Source organism: Crocodylus siamensis, chromosome 4 (assembly GCF_052110815.1).
Source record: "Crocodylus siamensis isolate JL-2025a chromosome 4, ASM5211081v1, whole genome shotgun sequence".
NCBI lineage: Eukaryota > Metazoa > Chordata > Crocodylia > Crocodylidae > Crocodylus > Crocodylus siamensis.
In genome coordinates, this window is record NC_143398.1 from 41,693 (window position 1) to 63,961 (window position 22,269).

The 22,269-nt window shown below is 44.1% G+C and overlaps 1 protein-coding gene across 2 annotated transcripts in view; it reads left to right on the forward strand.

The window, feature by feature from the left end:
• Positions 1 to 22,269, forward strand: part of TNPO3 (transportin 3) — a 73,906-nt gene that overhangs the window by 12,201 nt on the left and 39,436 nt on the right. For both annotated transcript variants that reach the window (XM_090041272.1, XM_090041273.1), the window contains exons 2-4: positions 15,532 to 15,732; positions 17,160 to 17,233; positions 18,125 to 18,281. In XM_090041272.1, coding sequence (XP_089897398.1) covers positions 15,532 to 15,732; positions 17,160 to 17,233; positions 18,125 to 18,281 — 432 coding nt within the window. The remainder of the gene's footprint in view (positions 1 to 15,531; positions 15,733 to 17,159; positions 17,234 to 18,124; positions 18,282 to 22,269) is intronic.

The window sequence follows — 22,269 nt, forward strand, 5'->3', positions numbered from 1 at the left end:
GCCTCGCTGAAGTCTAGAAAGACTATGTCCACGGCGACACCTGCATCCATTGCCTTTGTGACCTAATCATAAAAGGCAATCAGGTTGGTCTGACATGACCTGCCCCTAATGAAACCATGCTGGTTGCCCTTGAGCATCATCCCTGAGGCCGGCCCATCACAGATGTGCTCCTTGAGGATCTTCTCAAAGAGTTTCCCTAGGATTGAGGTAAGACTGACGGGCCTATAGTTGCCCGGGTCCTCCCTCCTCCCTTTCTTAAAGATGGGGACCACGTTAGCTATCTTCCAGTCATTTGGCACCTGGCCTGAGCACCAAGAGCGCTCGTAAAGCCGTGCCAAGGGCCCTGCAATAACCCCTGCTAGCTCCCTCAACACCCTGGGGTGGAGAGCATCTGGACCCGCTGACTTGAACATGTCCAGCCCCTCCAGAAGCTCTCCAACCCGGTCCTCCCCAACCTGAGGTGTGGAGGCGTTCCCCTCGAGTCTGTGTGGCATCGCGGCGGGGAAGTCCCAGTCCCTGCACAAGAAAACGGAGGTGAAGAATTGGTTAAAGAGTTCCGCTGGGCTGCACTCCTGGCCGTGCGTGCGCGTGCTGCAGCTGTGCTTATGCACACAGCATTTATCAGTGACGTTATCAGCCTCATCAGTCAAAAAAAGCCAAATGCCGATAATGTCAGTGTTCCTTTTATTGATGCCAATACAAGATGGACCAATGTACCATTGCACCTCTATTGAAAACCACTGCCCTAAACCACTCACGGGCTACGTTAGGAGCCACTGGGTTTGTCTATATGCATTATCTTAGCAGTACATGGTGTACAAGTCTGGAAAGCAAAATTTGAATGCTCTTTCCTCCCCTTTTTAGTAGTAATGGAAGCAAATGCAACACTTACTGATTGTTCATAACTTGGTTGGTACCCTAACGGCCTCTTCTTGCAGTCATCACCAGCTTGCCTGCCTGTCTGCCATTTCTGAATAGGAAGCTTTTTCTAACCAAAAATAAAGCTATGTTTCTGTTCCTCAGTTGCCCTATATCAGCATGTTCCTGAGGGGGTGAATGTGAAGATAGATGTTCAGGGTTAATTTGTGGTGTTTTACACAACACACAGAGTCTCGGGGTAGTGCTGATGTCTGGTTTTGATGTGTAAAAGTTTGTTGGGTCTCTGAAGTTTTGGGTGTTTTGCAAGCAAACAGGAAATACAATCATCTGCTGTCTTGTTGATGGTGCTTTTTTTTTTCCATGTGTGCAGATAAGGCAAAGGTTTCCTAGCATCTGGGTTGTAGAGCCATGAGAACTGTTATTTTCAGCATTGTTTTCAACCTCCTGGCTCGGGCTTTTTTTAGATCCGACTCCCCTCGCAATTACTTCCAGGTTGGACAGCCCTTTGCACAGATGCCCAGGAAGTCTAATTTTACCATTTCCCTCTTCTGCCAGTGAGGCTGCCTTTGACGATTGAACCCATTTAGGTTTTTATATGATATAAGGGCTTTCCAGGTACTTAAAATAGATGCACGCTGCTACCCTCTTCCTTCCTGACCTATAAGAGAGGGAGCCTGATCACTTTGCAGTTTAAAGAGCTTTTGTGAGGGTGCAAGATGGGGCATTTTGGGTTCTTGAAACTTGAAAGCTAGGGTGAAGAGTTGGGCTCAACTTCTATAGGGATGCCTGTGGCAGTTTTCTTTTTGAGGGTGTGAGGTCCATAGGCTGGGCCTGTTGTCATTGTTGTGCTTCCCATAGCATGTTCATAATACTGTTTGCTGGTGAATGAACTTCTTGTGATAGGCAAATTTGTAGGCAGCCAGGATCTTTCTCATGGAGGATAATATTGGGCCTTGAACTAGATTCTTTCTTCAGTGACAGTGGAGATCCAGGGAGGAGTTTTTGTGATAGCTGGTGTTGTGAAACAGATATGCTTTTGACCACGCAATCGGAGCTTTTGCTGGTGCAGGGGGCTTCGTTTCTAGATGCAAGTTGTGTAGTGGTGCCTGGAGATTGGAAGTGTGTGTGTGTGTGTGTGTGTGTGTGTTTGCTTGCTTTTGATCACGCGTGAAAGAGAGCTGTTTTGGTCACTGCTACATTTAGGAGTTGCTCTTAGTCACCTCCTGCCAGGCTTTAGCAATGTATTGGAGTCCCTTGGAGTGTTTGCAGTCTGCATCAGAGTGGGCAAAATACAGCTCGTGGGCCAGATCCGGCCTGTAAAGCGACTTTATCTGGCCCTCTGGTCCCCACATTGTGGCTTTGCCATAGGCCCACGCTGTCATTGCCTTGCATTCCCAGCCTCGCCTGCCTGTCCCACACCTGGACGCTATTCCCTGCTGGCCTGCGGCCCCATCCCATCCATCTGGCCGAGTGTCCCCTGGCCATGGGGGTCCTGGGCTGGTCTCTGTGGAGACCTGGGCTGCCCATTCTGTCCAGTGTCCCCAGTGGTGGGAGCACGGTGGATGGGCCCAGGCCAGATAGGATCAATTGCCTGACCCTCACCAGCTCACCAAACCTCCTTAAGTAACTCTCCAGCCCAAATAATTGCCTACCCCGATGTACATAGTACAGGGTCTTGCTAATATGTAAAACTTGACAAGTAAACTGTTGCAATGGGTCTGTTTTCATTCTCCGGCCAAATGAACAGATGAGGAAGAAATTTATAACAATCCCTGGCGTGTTTGCAGCGTGCATCTGAGTGGGCAAAATACAGCTCAGGAGCCGGTTCTGGCCTGCAAAGGAACTTTATCTGACCCTCCACTCCCCGTGTCACAGCTCTGCCCCCCAGCTCCCAACCTCTGGGCACAGCTACACAACTCATGCCCTGCCTGTGGGGGTCCCAGGCCAGCCTCCATGAATAGACGAGGAATGTAAAGACCATGACAGTGTCATAGATGTTTTTGTCCCAGTATTGACATTTAAAGCGTTAGCATATCTGATGCCCTCTCAATTTGTCTCTTCTGACAATTCATTAAAACTGAAAAGGGGCATTTCCTTTTAGGCGCAGAACTGCACCTTTGTGTGAATGGTCTCTAGAGTATCTTATTTATACCTTTCACCTTTTTATTACGGCCGTGTAAATACACAACTCGTGGTCCTCATCCTTGTTAAACGGCAGGCGTCAAGCAGCCTGTTTCTGAGCACTTGGGTTTTTGTACTGCAGAAGCTGTTTTGAGACAGCCCTTCGGGTGTTAATGGCATGAGCTTTCAGGCTTCTCTTCTCTTCTGTTCTGCTGTCATTCTTTTATGGCTCGCCTCTTACTGTGTCAAATTTAAAATACTGCCGCTAATCTGCGGCTAGACAGAAGCGTCCCACAGGTAGCAAACAAACACTTGGATGCATCATCTTGTAGGTCTCTGGGGATTTACTAAAGAAACCAGATCTGTAGCCTCATCACTCTACACTGATAAATAAATACAAGTTGAGAAATTGCCTTGAGATTTGCTTGTAAAACAGTAAAGACACTTCCCCAACTTTTTCTGAAATATGTGTTTTGGTTATATCCACAAGTGTCTCTTTGTTGTGAAAGGAATAAGAACTCGTGGTAGAGGTGATATCTTTATTAGACCAACTAGATTTTTGCCAAAAAAGGGCTTTGTTGTGAAGTTGCCTTTGCTATATATATATCTTTATCTTGGTGTTCATGAAGTGATTGATCACAAAGTGATAAAAGCTGTTCAGATATTGCAATGAGGGACAGTATTGGACTCTGAATGCAGCAGAAACTGCGCACAGATGTTATCCTTTGTACACCACGCTCTGTGAATGAAGTGATGCTCTTGCAGGGAGATGTAGGGGAAGCTGAACAGCATCACCTAATGTCTTTGAAAAAGTAGAGTGTTGTCTTAGTAATTGTGCGGGTCTGGCATCCACATGTAACAGCAGCATGTATAGAGGTTTGGAGCGTCTTAAATTTGGTCTTTCCCAGTAGCCATCTGGAACGTGGTCAAATCAAACTTTCGCGGATGGCGTTCTAGAAATTGCCATTTCTGATTCAGCAGTCTTGAGACACTGTCCCCAACGGTTAGGGGGTGTTGTGGGTTTTTTAAGCTCTACATTTTTATAGAAGGTTTTCCTTCTCCTTTGTTCATCCAGGTCTCTTAATTCACTAGGAAGAAACAGATTTATCTGTGTGTTCAGGGAATCAATGAAGTAAATTACAGCAGTAAGGTGCCGTGCATGCAAGTAAAATCTGCACATGTATTCTCCCTGACATTTCTTGCAGCCAACATCGATTTTTAATTTGTATTCCTTTAAGGCCTTCCTCCACCTCTTCTGCTCCTACTACTTGTATCCTGCTGCAGAAGTTTTTAAGCATTTCTTCTCATAGTATTTCTCCCTCGCATTAGAAAAAATAGAAACTTTTTTTACTTGTAGGAACTTGGGAGCCCAAGTTAAATGTGCTTGGATTAGTTTTCCTGATTGAAAATCAATAGGGACCTACTTAAATCATGGTGAGAGGAAGGCCCACTTGTGGTTCCCAGAGCTGATTTTGTGGTGGCTCCGCCCTCAGTGCTGATTGGTGGAGAGGCCCAGTGGTGGGAGGAGGGGCAAGGGGTAGCCGCCCCACCAATTGGCACCTTTCCCTCCCAGCAGCCAGGACTGCTGGCTTCCACTGGGGAGCCAGGATTTTATTTTTTTGCGGGGGGGGGTGGTTGTTGTTGATTTTTGCAGACAATCCCAGATTTCACAGTTTCTGCAGAACTGCAAATTAAGTATGTCTCTAAACATCAATATATAAACTTTTCTGGGGCTTTTATGACTTGCAGAAACGCCGAAGTTAATTTAGGGCGTTAGGAATACTTCATTTTAGCCCTCTGGCAGACTCATGCCCGTACTTTAAAACCTTCCCAAGCACTGTACCTGTTGCATTCTTGTTCAGCTGGGACTGCACTTATACACTTGCCATCCGTGATGCTGTAGGTCAGGAATTCTCCAGGTCGCCTGGTAAGATCCTCTCATGGGCCTGCTTCCAGCATCCCAGTGCCTATCACTGTACTCTTCCCAGTACACTGTATTTTCTCATGTACAACATGCTTCTCTTCCCCCCCAGACTGGGGTGTGTGTTTTAAGTGGAGAAGCTATTTTCTTTGCTGGATAAGAAGCAAGTCTGGATAACCTGCGCATGCCCTGCAGCTGTCAAGTTGGTTGCCATGTGTGCCTGCTCAGCAAACTGAAGGGGAGTTCTGTGTTAATACTCTCACAGCCGTAGCTATTAGCTGAGCACTGTAGCTTGTGCCTGAAGCAGCGAGTGAGCTGCTAGTAGTATCTTGATGAGGCTTGTGATGTGGAAACAATGTTTTATTTACAGGAATTTTATATAAAGAACTATTTACAGAGAGGCAAGAGTCTTGCTCTGTTCTTTGCGAAGGTGTAGGGGCCCAACACGGGCAGCTCCAGAACTTTGAAAAGGGAGGTGCAGGTGGTGCAGTGCATCATCGCATGTAACCCAACACACTTTTCTCCAGTTAAAAATAAACAAGAAGCTTTACTGACATGCTAGGGCTCAGCACTGTATTGTTCTGCTTAAGACTGAAGCAAATACGTCAGCAGATTCAAAACCAAGCTAATGGTTTATCAAGCAGTCGTGATCCCAACCTTACTCTATGGAGCCGAGACGTGGACAACATACAGGAGACACCTCAAGTTGCTGGAGAAGTACCATCACCTCTGCCTGCAGAAGATCTTTCAAATCCAGTGGAAAGAGAGGAGTGCATCAAAATTAGCATCCTCTCAGAAGGCAGCACCATGAGCATTGAGGGGATAAACATCTGATATCAACTTCACCGGGCCGACCATATCATCTGGATGTCTGACTCCAGACTCCTGAAACATATTTTATTCTCCCAGCTCAGGTGACACATACATTCCAGAGGAGGGCAGAGAAAGCACTTCAAGGATGTCCTCAAAGCCAACTTGAAAAAATGCAACATCTACATCAGCTCATGGGAGACTATCACCCAGGACTGCCCCAAATGAAAGAAGATGATCTCCCGAGGTCCCTTCCAGCCCTAATGTCTATGAAATCTATGAAGACTCTCCTGCAAGGATCTGAGTATTTTGACACTTTATGGTAACAGGAGATGGAAAAGTGTGAGCAAGTAGAAATAGTGTGTCACAGACTGAGTTTAGAATCCAGAGGCATCCACTCCACGTAGAAAAATGTGTCTTAGTTGTAGCAGTGTCTATCAATCCCGGTTCAGCCTAGTCAGCCAGCTTCAGACCCACAGGTAAAACATTCATGGAAGACAAGCATCCTCAGCTGCAAGGGGTTGCCGATGAAGAAGTGAAAACAAATATGACTTCATTGGAATGAGTTCAAAGCAGTCTGCAGGGCTGTGAAATAGGAGCTTCATTACCAGGAGCAGCTCACAGCAAAATTGCAGAGCAAATGATAGCTTGATTGGTGGAACATCAAGACTATTAAAAAGAAGAGAGGGTTGTTAACACTTGTGGAAAGAGTTTAGAAGGGATCACATACATTATACTTAGGGTTGGCAGATTTGATTTTTATTCTTGTTATCATTTTGATGTTTATTTTTAAGCATTTATTTAAATTTTTATCAATTAAAATTTTCAGGATTGTATGAAATTACAGGTGTGGGGGAGCAGATAATTTGTTAATGGCAAATGTAGGTCTGCTGCCAGCTGAGCAGCAGAGCTGCTATCTGTCCTGGCTTCACTCTCCTGGTGGTTCCTTGTCCACTTTGTCACTTCCTCTTCCTTTGTTCCCTGTCCCCCGGGATTTCTGGGCGTTGCAGTCCAAGTACAGTCAGCACAGTTCTGAAGGACTGTTCCCTCTGTCATCACACGCTGCGGCCATCATTTCTTACGTCCCCTTTCCATATATTTTGGTTATTAATGATGGAAATATTTCTTTCTCAGTCTGTGAATGTGCAGTGAAATTGACATTTATCAACGTTTACCAGTTAAAAAATCAAATCCTGCCAAGCCTGATTATAATGAACCATGAAGTCAAGTGACTCCCTCAGGACAGCCTGACTAGTAGCACTGCTGCCACTGCCAGGCAATTTGTTTTAAACTTGGGTGAAGCAGGAATCAAAGGAGCGTGCAAGTACATCAGTGTACCCCCCCTGGATCTGCACCGCAGCCCAACCTTGTGCGATATAGAGTAAGTCTCCCTGGGAATAGTGTGTGCAGGAAGTGTGGCATCCCAAGAGACATCCTGCCACACTAGGTAGTTGCTGATGTCACCCTTCCTGGTTATTTTTCCAGGATGACTCTACCTGGTGTCACCTGTGCCTCTGGAAAAATCTTTTTTCCTGCATTCTTCCTTCCAAAAACAAGGTGTGTATTTTACTTGAGGGCATGTTGTATGCAAGAAGTTATAGGGTATTTAGTTTTGCAGACTATCACAGACATTGGAGCCCAGTGGTAGTCAGTGGACTGTATGCAGCTGGCCTGCTCGTCTTACTGTTTAGCTGTGGCTCCCAAACTCTGATAGATTGCACACCACCAATTTAAAGCAGTACCACCTTAAGAATCACCAGCAAATTTTTCAGTTCAACCTTAAGTACCACCTGTAAATTTTTGTCATATAAAGTTAATTATAATAAACCTGTTAATACATGTCACTAACAGGTTGTCTGTGTACCACTGTTGATATGAGTACAACAGATTGGGAATTGCTGCATGATTAGTTCAATAAAAAAATAGCTCTTCATCCACATTAGCTTTGAAACTAGCTGAAGTTTTATCTATACACAGTTTTCAATGTGATTCTGTTAGAACCAGCTTGGAACATATTTTGTACCTATCTGGTTTTGCACAGAAGTGAACATTTTTGGTATAGCAAAGCTTTGGTAGTTGGATTTACTAGATGGATGCACTTGGACTTTTGTGACATGAATCTGGCAGACCGAAAGATCAGGAGCCTTAGAACAGCAAAGATACCTGCTTCAGGGGAAGTAGCCCCTGAGAGACTTGAATCTCCTTGAGAATCACTAGTAATCAATTCATGCCTGGTGAGTTTGAATATGAGCTTCTGTGGGAGGCATATTCAGCTGTGTGCTTGCCCACTTTCAGCCACATACCGTCCTAAAGGGGCAACGGCCTTTGGTCTTGAGCAGTCCTCCAGTGAAGCTGTTGAACTGCAGTGGAACTGAGAAATGCATTCGGTTTATACGGCAAGCGCCACTTTGGGTGTCGAGAGACAGATTTTCTGGACACGTGAAAAAGGATGGGAGACTTCCATTTAACATTAAATGAAGGATCTTTGGGAGTAACTGTGCAACGAGGAGCTTTGCTTAAAGCCACAGATTCCAGGGAATTCGGAACAAATGGTGAAGATATCCTTATGTTGTGTCTAGCTAGTGTGGCTAATCATGGCTCATGATTCCACCCACTGTCCCCATCGAAAGCTAGGCACAAATCATTTCAGCGTTAATTCCTGATATCCTGGTATTTTTGGGTTTCTGTCTTTATCTAGGTGTGAATGTCTTTCCTTCTGGTATTTAAAGAAAAGGGGAAGAGAGGCTGAATAAAATCCAGTGCCTTCTGAACAACTTGACAAAAGGTTTTTCAGGGGTGCTTTTAACAAGCTGAGATTTCTAAAATCTCTCATTAGCTTCTTGTCGGTCTTGAGCCCCCAAAGATTCTTCACTTGCTGCATGTTTGCTGCCTGGTGGACTTAAAATGCCTCATGAAAATGTTGCTGAAAATATCAACACAATTAATATTTAGGTTTACAGATTCTGGAGCTGTGCCATGTTTTCATCCTTGTAGATGTAAGGCAATTAGAGGAGTATTTGCAGTATCCAGTATAGACCATGCTAGCAATACAAAAAAACTTCCATTTTTTCAAACCTATAGAGGACTGTTTTCTAACCCAGCCTGGCATATAGCCTAGACACTTCTATGCTATGCTTTCACTCTGGTGTTAAAGGGGGATCAGTCCCAGAACTAAAAAGAAATAGCAGCCCAAGTACTAGTGATCATGACTTGAATTATCTTTGTCAATGTACAAACAATAGTCTAATGTCCAAGCCAAAATTATAATTTCTTACAGTGTAAAAATAATGTAATATAAAATTATGCATGCACACTTGCTGCTCTAGGAGGACCAATTTCATAAACTTGGAACAATTATGAGCTAAAGGACTTGGGAGAGAATTAAAGAGAAAATGTGAATGCTTGGGAATTATTGAAAAACACTTGGCTGGATTCCTAATAAGCTATATCGGGAGAAAAGACTACTTGTTTGGTTTTTTTGTTTTTGATTTTTTTTTTTAAGCACACGCACAGAGCCTGGCTTTGATAGGACATTGAAAGCAGTTCTAAAGATGCAATAAATGGAAGGAAGGAGATGATGGCTATAAAACACTACCTAGGAGTTACAGAAAATCGTTAAGATGAAATCTACAGCTTGTAGAGTTATGGGCAACAAGGAGATGTTGCAAGTGTATTTAGGAATAAAAGGCATCCTAATTACTAAATGGATATGGTAGAGCTGAGACTAAAAATGTAGAAAAGATGTAAGTACCAAATATTTGCTTCATAGATGGAAAAATGAGGTGATATGTTAATATCATGATGCACTTTCCACCCCAGCGGTTATTTAGGAGTAAACGGCAGCTCCTGAAGTTAACCATCCAGAAAGCTTGCACCCAAGAGTTTTAAAAGAGCTGGGTGAGAAACTCTTTTGACCATGATGTGGATTTCCAATGTCTTGGATCACTAGAGAAGTTCCAAAAGACTGATATTTATTAAGGGAAATAGAGTCCATCTGGGTAAAAGACATGGATCCTGAGCAGCACGGTACAGCTGAAGATGGTGGAACTCTAATAGTGAATGACAGGATGCTAATTCATGCCAGCCCCCAAGGGTTTTTATAGGAAACAGGTTTTTTTCAAATCAACTTGGTACGTTTCTTGAGATTGCAAGTATGATTGGCAAAGACAATAGTATTCTTGTAAAGTAAACTTTCATAAGACAATGGGCTACTCTGGTTTTTTTTTAAGGAACAGGAATCATACATAATCTGTGCCGTATTGACTTGGGTCAAAAACTGGCTAACTGATGCGTCTCAAAATATAAAGTCATGCCTCTGAGAATGAAGAGCCTAGACTGTGATTCCAGAGTGGTGTTTATTAATTGGAGAGGGTTTAGGGAAGAGCCACAAGAAACGAGGTATGTTTCCTGTCTTTTCAGAGTGAGAGAATCGAGGAGCGTGATCTGTGTAGTTTAACAGAGCCGGTCAAGGAGCGACTTGATCAGTCTGTGCGCACCTATAAGGCTCTTTATTCTGTTTTACAAAGGTATAACCAGATCCAGTTCCTGGCAGTTGAAGCTGGATTAGAAGTATGGGATACACAAAGGTAATTAACCACTAGAACAGATCACCGAGGGCCCTGGTGGATATCCCTGGCCAGTCTTTAAATCAAAATTGGGCATGTCTTTCTGAAAAATCCTTTCTAGTTCAAATGGGAACTTAATAGGTGAAGTCCTGTGACCTCTGCTAGAGTGTGTCAGACTGAATGATCACAATGATCTCTTCAGATGTGCTCACCACAGAGATGCAGGCAGAAGTACCACTGGTTCAAGCATCTCTTTTCCAAACCAGTGTGTAGTTTGATTCAATATTGTTTAATCATCCCAAAGAGCAGCAGTTTGGCAATATTGTAACAGCCTGACTTCTATTTGTATAATGTACTCCTAGTATGTCTGCAGTGCTAAAAGCTACCAGGAGAGTAGGATTAAAAAAATTATTTTAAGTGCGTCCTGCCTGAGATCTCCAATATTAAGACTTTGTGGAGAGAGTGCTTGTAACTGAAAAGATAAATCTAATGGGCCCTGCCAGATACCCACATGTGTGTGTCGGTCGTGAAGGCCAAGTTCTTTCAGGCACCTGCAGCAGGCGGAGATCTTGTGTAACTGCAAAGCTGAAATACATTGTTACAAAAGAGCACTAATTGCATAATAGTGTGTCACATGATGTTCCATAGGCTAGTTGCAGAGATGTCTGCCTAACAGTCTGTGATGCTAACTTTTTTGTTACTACCATATTGTCTTGTGAACTCTTCCCCCCAAAAAATCACCTGCTGGAAACTGTAGTGCACATTATATGTGATAATTATGGTAAGAGCAGTTAAATCAGCATGTGACTTGCAGGGAGCAGACAAACCAGCAGGCTCCCTAGCTGCTACTTGGTTACTTTCTACAAGGAAAGATCTTTTTGCAATTCTTTCTGCTTTGCAAAAAACAAACTGTGAATGTTATTTTAGGATGCATTATTCAAGAAAATATGGTAATATAATGGCAAATGCCTCTGCTTTTTGGTAGCTCATTGGAGTGTAGGCATTCAGCTTGCAGATCTTTTATTTAGGTGCTTTAATATGGGTGTAGAAACCTAGGTTGAGGCAGCCAGGTTTGGAAACTTGTGGCTTATGGTGCAAAATAGACCATTCTAACACCCAATGCAGAGTGTGTATGAAAAGGAAGGAGGCTGAGGATAGGGCAGAGGAGAGCTATCAGACAAGCTTTTGGGCATCAAGTGTTTCAAAACAAGGAAGGCCTTCAGCCTTGGGCAAGTTTAAAACCTGGCCTGCCTGCACCATCCATGTCATCTGCAATAGCTGGCATTAATTATATTCTGGTTCTTGCAATCTTTAGCAATCAAATTGGTTTTTATTTTGCCCAGGTTTGCTACTGTCATCTGAGCTTGGACCCCCTAATTGTCCTTTTGCTAATTTTATGCCCGTTTTCACTGTTCCAGTCTCCTGGAAACTCTCTGTAATTCCGAGATTTATTAAACATGAGCGGGCCAGACATCTCAAGCCAGCCCTTGGATTCTTGAGTTCAGGTTATCCTGGCCTGCTACTTTCAAAAAGTTTGTCTTTAGAGGAGGCTGGTTAACATCCTCTTCAGTTGCAAATCGTCTGGGAAGTACTTGCTGCATTCTCATGTCATTTGAGTTAATCCATCCTGTTTCACTCAATATATAGTTCTCTTAGATATTTGGAAAAATTCTGCCCATTCATTATTAATGGTTTTACCATCTCCATCTAATAATGGATCTCTACCAATGCTTGGGATGTGTTTGGCTCCTGATAAGCTTACAAACTTCCTCGCTATTATTCCTGCCAGCTGCAATTTTACTTTTTTCTGTAGCGTTCCCTATCAGTAGTCTGCACTTTATCACTTGCGATTTGCATTGCTGCTATGCAGTTCTCCTCTTTTCTCTTTGTTGTAAATTTATAACTGGCCCTTTAACACTGTGGTTAAAACATTGTGTGCATTTGCTCGGTGTTCCCTGTGGATTAAGGAAACCTCACCTTTGGGCCCTCTAATAAGCTTCTGTTTTAAAACACCTACTTTTTGTCCTCTTAATTGTTCCTTCCAGTTGATTGTACTCAGAATTTTCCTCCGCTTCGGGAAATGAGCCCTCTCAAAACCCCACGTGTATGTATGTCTGTTGTTGGTTTGGGTGGTTGTCTGTTTGACTGTAAAGATTAGAATTAAGTTGTGGTCACTGCCTCCCTAGGCAGGGAACTGCCATCTTCACATCCAGTGCTTTGAATGGTCTTGGTGCCATAACGAGGTCCTAAAGAGCGTTAGCTTTCGAGTGCAACATTGATGATCTTCTGTACATTTGTAGAAAATATAATCTCGTCTTGGCTGCACGAAGCTCCCAGCTTAGGTTTTTCCAAAGTAAAGTCCCCAAAAGAGCGCAGTTCTCCTTCCCAAACCTCAGTGAAGTGCCTAAGCTGTTATCTCATCCTGTGCTCTGGATTGACTTGATGGTCTGCAGATGACCCCAGTGGTAACTCCAGGGTTGGTGAGTTTAGCACACTGACCCACATACGTGGCAGGTCCTGCATTTCAGTTGTCAGGCCCCCTTGCACAGAGAAAGGTGCCTCTAGTGCCATGTCTCACCAGCTCTTCCTTTTGCCTCCTTTGTTGGCATGCTATCCCAGTGACTTTAACATTTCAGCCATGTGAATCATCCCACCAGGTTTCAGCATTGCCAGTTTTGTCATTATTTTTCTCATCAGTGAGAACATCTGATTGGTTTTTTTAGCTCGTTATTCAGATTCCTCAAATCAGGTGATAAGTAATTGGAAAAATCTTCTTGTTCTGTCATGTCAGTTCAGTTTGCTTGGGACGCTTGAGTTTAAGTTGGGGCTGCATTTAGTGCTTAGCAATGCTGGGGGGGCGGGTGCTAGGTGGGTGCTGCCTGGCTGCTCCAGGTGAGAAGATCAGTGCCTCGCCCATGAGATGCAGGCTGTTCCTTTTGCATAGCCCTCTTCCCCTTGTAATGTGGTTCAGTACAATTTTTTTGCAATTCCTTAGTCTAATAAAAGGTCTCATCTCTGAACTAAGAGTTCTAGAGTTTTGCATTTCTTTTTGTCTTGGACCAGCACGGTTACCAAACACATCCCTGAAGCATAAAACTAGAGACTTCATCTCTATCCTGGTCATACAGCTCTTTACTTCTGGGATTATTCTCCCTTCTTTCTGGGGCCAGAAACAACTCCAAGAGCATGGGACTTTTCTTCAGCTTCCTCTCAAGATCCCTAAAAACTGCTGTCATCTGATGCCAAATGACTGGCTTCAGTGTGGTGTTGGGAGATTTGCCGGGTGACTTTAACTGCCCAGACTTGCCGTTACATGCAGTTTTTCCTCTGGTGGCACTGCTCTATCCTGCTGTCTCTTTGTTCCTTGCTGAATTATCTGTCTGGTCCCCTTAATGTGGAGTCACCCATGACAGATATCTGCCATAAAACGAAGGGCCTTCTTTGGTGTCTGCTTACCACACTGTGAGGATGTGCATTGGGTATGTCTTCCATTCTGCTAGATGGATACCTGTATTGACATGCTAAGCATCTGTGCTAAGCACCAGTTCTGTATTCCAGCAGAGCTACAGGGCTCCTTCCCTTCTTTTCCCTCTGTCCCGTCTCTGTCTTCTGATTTCCCATCTCACTGCTAAGCCTTTTCTTCTGGGGAGGCGGTGGTGGCCGGGGGTGTGCTGGTGTGTTCCTGAGCTGGATTTCCCAGGAAGCTACCTTTGTTTGTTGCCTGGGGTTAAAACTTGCACTTTGTGGAATAAAAATCTCCCTGTTTCAGTGGAAAGGAAAACAAGGTCATCGTGGCCTGGTCCCAGCAGTCAGCACCCACGGGTAATGAGAAATCTCTGGTGTACAATCACACCTAAACAGAAGGAACCAGCTTCCCTATGCTCCTTGGGATAAGAAACAAGGATAACATAGGAGAAGCTATGGTTTAATAAAATATAGGAACTGGTTCAGTTGTTAATTTGTTTTCCTTTGTCCTTCTTCCCCTCCTTGTTTGTTGCTCTCATTTGAATCTTGCCTTAAATGAAACTTAGATAAGTGTTTCTCATCCTTTTTGGGCTCGAGGCACCCTTCCATAACTGCTGTGAATTGAATGGCATGCCGTTGCAAAAACAAATTTATGTATTACAGTGTTTGCTTCTGTGCATAGGGACCAGGCATTGGGAGTTGGGGGCCCATCCAGGCAGCGGCAAACCTGAGCTCAAGCTTATCTGCTTATTTCCTCGCACCTTGCAGCACCCTTCAAAGATCCAGGTGCCCCAACATCCTGGTTGACAATAACTGGTTAAGAGCCGTCTCCTCTTCTGTGTTCGTATATGGGGCCAGCACAGTGCGGTCTAGATTATGATTGGAGTCTGAATCATGTTGCCACAGCACAAGCCAAGTAACTTTTATTCTCTTGCTTTAACGTGTCTCATACGTGCGGTTTGGTGAGATGAGATTCAGGATGGTATAAATGACAATTCCTCAACAGGTCTGCATCTTCTGCCATGTCCCATCTGTAGGCCGTACTGCCTCTTACTCTTAGTTAGTCTGAAACAGGCTGGCTTGTGAGTCTGAGCTTGAAACAATGTTCATGACGGATGGGAATCCAGACCCTGCTTTTGTCACCGTGGCCCTCAATTCCAAGAAACTGTTATTCTCAAAAGGCACCCACTTGTTTGCAGCAGGCTATGAGGCTTCTGGGAGATGTAGTCTGTCTGAAAATGTTGGCTGGAAAGAAATAAGATAAATAACCCTTGCCATTCCAGCTCCCGTATAGCAGTGCATCAGAGATAGGAAATATGTGCAGAAGGCAGTTATTAAGCTTTTTTCAAATACTGCTTTTTCTCCTCAACATTCCCCCACCATGTAAGTTATTAAAATTAGACTGATAGTATTGTAGACCTACGGGTAATGCATGAGAAGGAAATGTTTCCATAGCTAATCTATTTTCTTTTCTCTCTACCATAAAATGACTTAATTTACCTGGCAACTATTTGGGTACATTTTGTAATTAGCTGCATGTAAAAATTGAGGAAATGTGTTGTAGGGGCTGACTGGTTTTCTGAAGCGGAGGACTGGCTACTCCTAGCATTGTATCTGGAAGGTGAAATTGTGGGTTCTTGGACAAACTGGGAGTTTCATGTTGGGAAAAGCGCACTTTGTTTAACTGCTGATTTTAAATATTTAACTCATTTCAGTACTACTCCTAGTGCTCTTCTCCCAGTTGACCTTGTGCTGACTTGCCTTTTTTAGGTTCACGCATGGGAGATCTCAGATCAGTTGCTACAGATCCGTCAGGATGTGGAATCGTGCTACTTTGCAGCACAGACCATGAAGATGAAGATCCAGACTTCATTTTACGAACTCCCCACAGACTCACATGCTTCATTACGGGACTCTTTGCTGTCCCACATACAGAACTTGAAAGACCTATCACCCGTCATTGTAACTCAGGTAAGACCTTCATTGCTTATCCTGATAGGGAGGGAAAGGAGAACCTTGCACGACAGCTGTAAGTAGAGGGAATGCATGCCAGCTTTTAGTAATTCAGCTAAATAATTCAGCCTGCACTAGGCGTTCATTGTAAATGTGTTGTAAGGTTTCATCACTGCCCTTGTAAAACCATTCCTGCTAATTAAGGTCTGCTTTTCATAGGGGAAACCTATGCGTCATATTTATCATAGCCAGGGAAAGCCTTTTTGCTCTTGGTTTGAGAATGGCAGCGTTCTTGCTTCCTTTACTGTTGAATGGGAGCAGTTTAAATAAGGAAATCCATGCCTGGTATTCCCCATCCCAGCAGTCTATAAACACGAGCTCATTTGTTCTTGTCTGTAGGTCAGCTTGTCAGCATGTCAGTAGGTTAATAAATTGACTCTCTTTACTCTTGTCTGTATTGCTTTGAGAAGGTAGGAAGAGGAGCAGCGAGCCACGGATTTGTGTTTTTTCTCTGTGCAGCTATGAAAACAAAATGCTAAATTTCCCTTCAGTGTTCCCCAGCTGACTGGGAGGACCTCTGCAGTGAGGTGCTACTGCATCTGCAGGGATGTCTTGAACTTCTGTCTTCTGCATGACATCTGCAGAGGGCTTGCCACTGCAACACTGGGTAGCCCAAATCAGCCTCTCTGTTCCGGTTGTAGCTCAGTCTGAAGCCGTTTCTAGCACAGAAGTTGATGAGCATTCTGCAGCTGGCTTCTGTAGGAGCAGGGTAGTGCCTAAAGTTGTTCATAGCTGAGGAACCATGGGCCACATCCCTATCAAACTAAACATAACCTGGCAGCATTTAAAGAGAAGGCGCCTTAAGTTTCTAGGGCAGGGTGCGACTCTAGGCTGGCCAACTTGAGAGGGCTTGCTTGTTGTAGAGGAGATGCAAGCTTGTCAGTGAGTGAGAGGGCTGGGAAGGTAAGATGGGTGTTGGTTCAGCTCTGACTCTTTAGCCTGGTAGAGGTGAGTCACTTTGCCTGGGGATAAATGATCTGCCTAGCACTTGGATTACAGGAGATAGCTGTGCCACAAGAGTTTCTGCCAGGCAAATGCCCTAGTTCAATGGAGGAGAGAGAGGCTTCCATACTGTTGTCACAGTAGATTTCTTAGCCAGGGATGAGAAGTTGTGCTTGGCAGCACAGCTCCCTCATCCTTCCAAAGGGGCTGCTCATATAGGAGGTAAATAGTGTATTGCAAACAGGACCTGAGTGGTCTGGATGTACTTCACTGAGGGCTCAGGGCTTTTTATCATTTTCTTCCAATGTTATTGAGTAGAAGCTGAAAGTCTCCCTTCCACCCCCCAGCCCCCGCTGCCTCCCACCTGCTTTTCAGCATGAGAATTTGACCTCTTCTTTCAAACAGTAATCTTTAGTTGTGTTTTCTCTCTCTCTCATTTTCAGCTTGCTTTAGCAATAGCAGACCTTGCCTTGCAGATGGCATCTTGGAAAGGCTGCGTACAGACACTGGTTGAAAAGTAAGTAACTGTATCTGTGGCTGAAAATTCATCTGTGGCTGAAAATCGTGTGAACCTACAAATGGATCCAGGCCTGAAACAAAGAATATAAGTTTCACCTAAAAATAATGCAAAAAAGAAAGGGAGAGGTTCAAGAAGGTCACAAAATTGGAAACTTGTTTTTGTGACAGATCAGTGATTTTCAAAGTGGTTTTTGGATTATAATGAAAGCAGTAGGCAAGTCAGTTTTAGAAATATCTGAAAGAGTCAAGGCACATTTTGGGGGTGGGTGGGGGTCTTTCCTGTGTTTAAGCCTTGATGACTTCCTCACCTGTTTTTGTTGTTTTTATTCCCGTTCTTCCTCTTGTACCTATCTTTATTTTTCTGGTGCAGGACTGAATAGGATGCTCAGGTCTTTTAACTTTTTTTTTTTTAGTTTAGCATCAGGCCAGCACAAGCACATCACACTAATACAGATTGCTGTAGATGTTCTGCTAAGATTGCTCTGTTCAGGACAAAGCCAGCATGTTGTGGGTGAACAGTATGTTGTCAGTTTTGGGAGAGAGTGCGTTTCTATGATTCAGCCTGTCTAAATAATGTGGTTAGATTTTTTTTTTTTGCATTTGTAGAACAGGGGGATTTTTGCCATCTTCGTTGATAGGCAGCTCTTACTTTCTTATGAGGGCTGTAACATGCACTTTTTTAAATAGCCTGTCACTCATTTGTAAGATGCATCAAGATGAAATGCTTTGGGATATCTCTGCCCTGAGTCTCCTTGGATCTCAGATGCCATCATCTCTCCTTGTGGTGCTAAAGTAATGTGGCAGCAGCAGTAACAGATGTTTTGTGTATGTTTTGAGAGCCCCTTTATTTTCCCTATCTTATCGCATTTTCTCTCTGTCTGTGCTTCAGGTATAGCAATGATGTGACATCACTGCCTTTTCTGCTGGAGATCCTCACAGTGCTGCCAGAGGAGGTTCACAGCCGATCGTTACGCATTGGAGCCAACCGCCGTACTGAAATCATTGAAGACCTGGCTTACTACTCTAGCACTGTGGTCTCTCTGTTGGTAAGCTGACCACGTGGAATAGAGGCATGGGGCAAGCACAACTGGTTGCTGTTAAACACCCCACACCTGTTCTGGTAGCCTTGTCCAATGGCTTTTTCCCCTTAAAGAGCTAGCCCAGCTTGGGAACAATCAAAATGTATCTATCAGATACAAGAGCCAGGAGTCTTGCAAACCAACCCTAAATAGATGAAAGTCTAGCTGGTGCCCTACTGTAAGCAGTAATCTAAGATCTGGTACCAGAGCCTTTTTTCTTACCTACCTTATCCTTAAGGGCAGCTGGTCTCTCCAGGTTGAGATCCCTTGAAGTTACTGTTGGGAAGGAAGCTTGCTGTCCCACTCTTTCCTGCTCTGTTCTTAAATAGGGGCTTGCAACCACCTGGGCCGTCTGTCCAGCATATCTTGTGAACATTAAATTCAGAAAAGATGGCAGAGAACTCAGACTGCTGGGTGGTGACTGCGCAGGAGTGAACCTTTAGCATCGTTCTAGGATAAGATGCACCAATTCACTGGAAAAAGCACTTTGGGGTTTGTGTGTGTAAGGAGCTGTCTTTTATTTTTGCCACAGAGTCTTGCTTACTGGATATTCTCTGAGAATCCAGGCTGCTTGTGGAGCTAACTGTTTGTGGGCACCAAAACCAGGAGGCATTTGTACTAAATAAGACATGGGTTTTAAGGTGGTGATTCTCAACCAACACCCAGGGTCTGTGCCAGGAGAAAAGTGATGCATCTCTTCTCCTTCTGTCTAGTGCTGGACACCCACAGCTGCTCTCTGCCTCCCCGTAGCCCCTGCCCCACCTACCCTATGCAGTGTATTCTGTTGTACGTGCACACAGATGGATATAGCAGCTCATCTGCCCCCCAGTGCTTCCATGCAGCTGGGGCCAGAGAGACAGGTTGCGGGTGCATATGGTACCAGTCACCAGCACACGAGTTGCCAGGGAGGCAGTCGCAGCAGTGGGGACTGCACTTGCCCTTTTAGGGACAGACCAGGGACAGGAGGGAGTATACGGTGGAAGAAGTAGCCCATGGTAGAGAGGTCCTACCACTGGCTAGATTTTTAGCTTCTCCAGAGTGCTGCAGAATTTCAAAAACTTACGAAGGAGGGTGCTGTGATGCCAGAAAGGTTTAGAACTATGGGTGTAAGGATAGAGATGGAGAGACGCTGCTCAAAGATTTGAAGAAAATGGCCAAAATCTACCCAACCCCACTGTCGTTGATTGCCTGTGCTAGATGGTTTCCCCATTTCCTACGTGTTTGCTTGAAATAAATAGGCAGGAGTGACCAACTCGGTCCCTCACGCGAGGCTGTATTGAAATAGCACCCAACGTGCCTTAATGCACAGAGCTCCTCATTAATTTTTACCATTTCACGTTGCCTATTTAAATGAGAAACTTAATGTGCCCCCAGCTGTGCATAATAGGACTGTAATTCCACCAAGCATTTGGCTAATGTCACAGAACTCCAGATGGAATCCAACTTTGGTGTATTTAATTATAATATCCAGTCAGAAATTATCTCTGTGCTTTGCCCCTCCATCCTTTCTCTGCCTTGGTGCCCTTCACCTCTGTATCTGTTTGCTCTCTCTGCACTCCTGTCTTCCAGCTGCTTTTCTTTTTGCTTCAGTTCCTTGGTTAATTGAATCATAGCTCTTTTGAAGAGGGAGCAGATCTTAGTTCTTTCTCCCTTAAATCTGTCTCTGCTTTAATGCAGGATTGTTCCCCCATTGTGTCATTAGTCCTGTTTTAATTGACTCCAGTGACTGGCCTTCCACTGCTTCCCTTGGGAATAACTCTGTCACCTTGACCTCACCATTGGAACATAAATTCCCCTCTGGCTTTGGTGTTTTACTTCAAATACTTAGTCATTCTGTAGTCGGGCCTAACCATGTTTTTTTAACTTTTCTTTGTGAATCAGCTCCCCTGACCTTTATTGCCTCTCTTTTGTGGTAGCTCTTTCCTACATCCCCTCCCTGGCTTGTTTGCATCTTTCTGGTGCTAAATTGCTCAGAATTGGGGCATCATGTTCTGTATGTGAGGGGTTATCACATCTCTGCTGTGTGATAGTCTATCTCTGTCCAAAGATAGCCCCAGCTCGCATAGTATTTTTCCTTGTTCTGTGCAGTCTTTTTTCACAAGCTCATCTGCTCTGCTGTCTCATATCATCTCATGATGGTCTCTAATTGGCTTTTTGTATCCCGTTCCAGTGAATATCTTTATTGGGGGTTATTTTCTGTGTGTGTAGACTAGCCCACTTTAAACCTTGTTTTATTTTCTATTCACATCTTTTTTTCAGACTAAGTATTTTTGTATTTCTCCTTGCTGCTGCTTGTAAATTCAATCTCTATCCTTTCATGTGCACACTCTTCATTCTCAAGCACTTAGATCCATCAGTTAGTTGAACATACAAGTTTTGTTATCTCTTCTAGATCATTAGGGAAGATGTCAGATAAAATTAGGTCTGCGCCCATTCTGTGGAATGACATAGTACTGCACTCAGCCTTAATTAGATGGCTTGCCCATAATTTCTCACTTTTGATTTTCCACTAGCTGCTTTTGAAGTTGTCTCCTTTTTCAGGGGAGGAGGCTGAAGGGAAGTAAAGCTCCTTGACAGTTTATGCTCAGTTCAGAGTTCAAAGCTGGCATTGACTAGAAATCTTAGCAAAGAACGTCACTGGTTTCTACCTTGCTTTTTATGCATGATGACTCTAGGAAGCTGGAATTGTAGTATCAGCATTGCAAGTACTTCCAAAAGGTTTAATTTCCTTGATGTGTTGTTTGTCCAAGGTCAAGCATTGACATGACTTTTGGTCATTATTCAGATAGCACCAAGATAAGAAAGTCGGGGCGGGGGGTGCTAGGGATTATAATTCGACTGCGTATCTGTCAAGTTTGGTATCCTACATCTAAGCTTGTCTAATGTCTCATGCCTCAGAGTAAGGGGGACTCTCTCTCTTCTCTTCCAAAAGTATAATATACCAGCATGTGCATGATTGGTCATGGAGACCCCAGTCCTAATTTTACTAGTTGCTTTAGTGCCGATGCAGAAAGGTGGACTGCCTCTTCTAAAATGGACTGGTTTTAAATTCCAGTCTGGTTTAAAGATGTTTCCATTTCCCTTTCTCAGGCCTGTAGAGATGTTGCCTTAAATACATCTGCCTCATTTCTTCCCCTTCAGCCCCCAGAATGCTTTCTCAGTGAAGTGATGGAGAGAAGAGAGTTGTCACATTGGTTAGACACACAAGCTCGCTTTGCACTGACTGCTGATGCCTTGTCAGAGGTGGCAGAGGGAGCTTGGTTTTGAATGTCTGAAGCTGATGCTTCAACATACAGGGTCATAGCCAGGCCTGTTGAAATAAATTATGCCGTTGAACACATTCCCTTGCAATGATCCTGCTGAGCTCCGTGAGGAAACGCTGCTGACCTCAGCACAGACGCCGTTCAGTTGACAGTCCATCTGCAGTTAAGTCTGCTGAGAGCTGGTGGCTTCTTGGGTCAGGCTGTCATTTGTTTGCTTTGCTAGACAGATTGTACCTAGGTTTTTTCTACACAAGCGCACCCAGCATATATAAAAGACTTGTTCTGTGCAGGATCTCAGTGCATCCCTTTCAGGTTTCCTTTTTGAATTCCACAGTGGGCATTTTAATTGGCAACCTAAGGAGCCCAAAAAAGGGAACAGGGGATTGATTAAATGATAAATTCATTATATGTAACTTAAGCAAAAATTTTATTGGAGTTTTGCAGTACAGGATGGATTAGACTCTGCTGGAGCACTTGGGTTTTTAAGGGGTGCAGCGAAACCATAGCTGCTGTTCTCCCTGCAGTCGGGGGGGTAGACCAAGGGGTTCTCTCAGGCTGTGACTGCCCTCATGTTCTCTCAGTTCCTCTTAGCGCAGTAAGGGCTTCTTCGGATCAAGGTACTGGCAAATCTTGCCAAGCGATTGCTGAAGATCATAAGAAGAACCCACCTCTCCTCCCATCTTCCCCAGGGT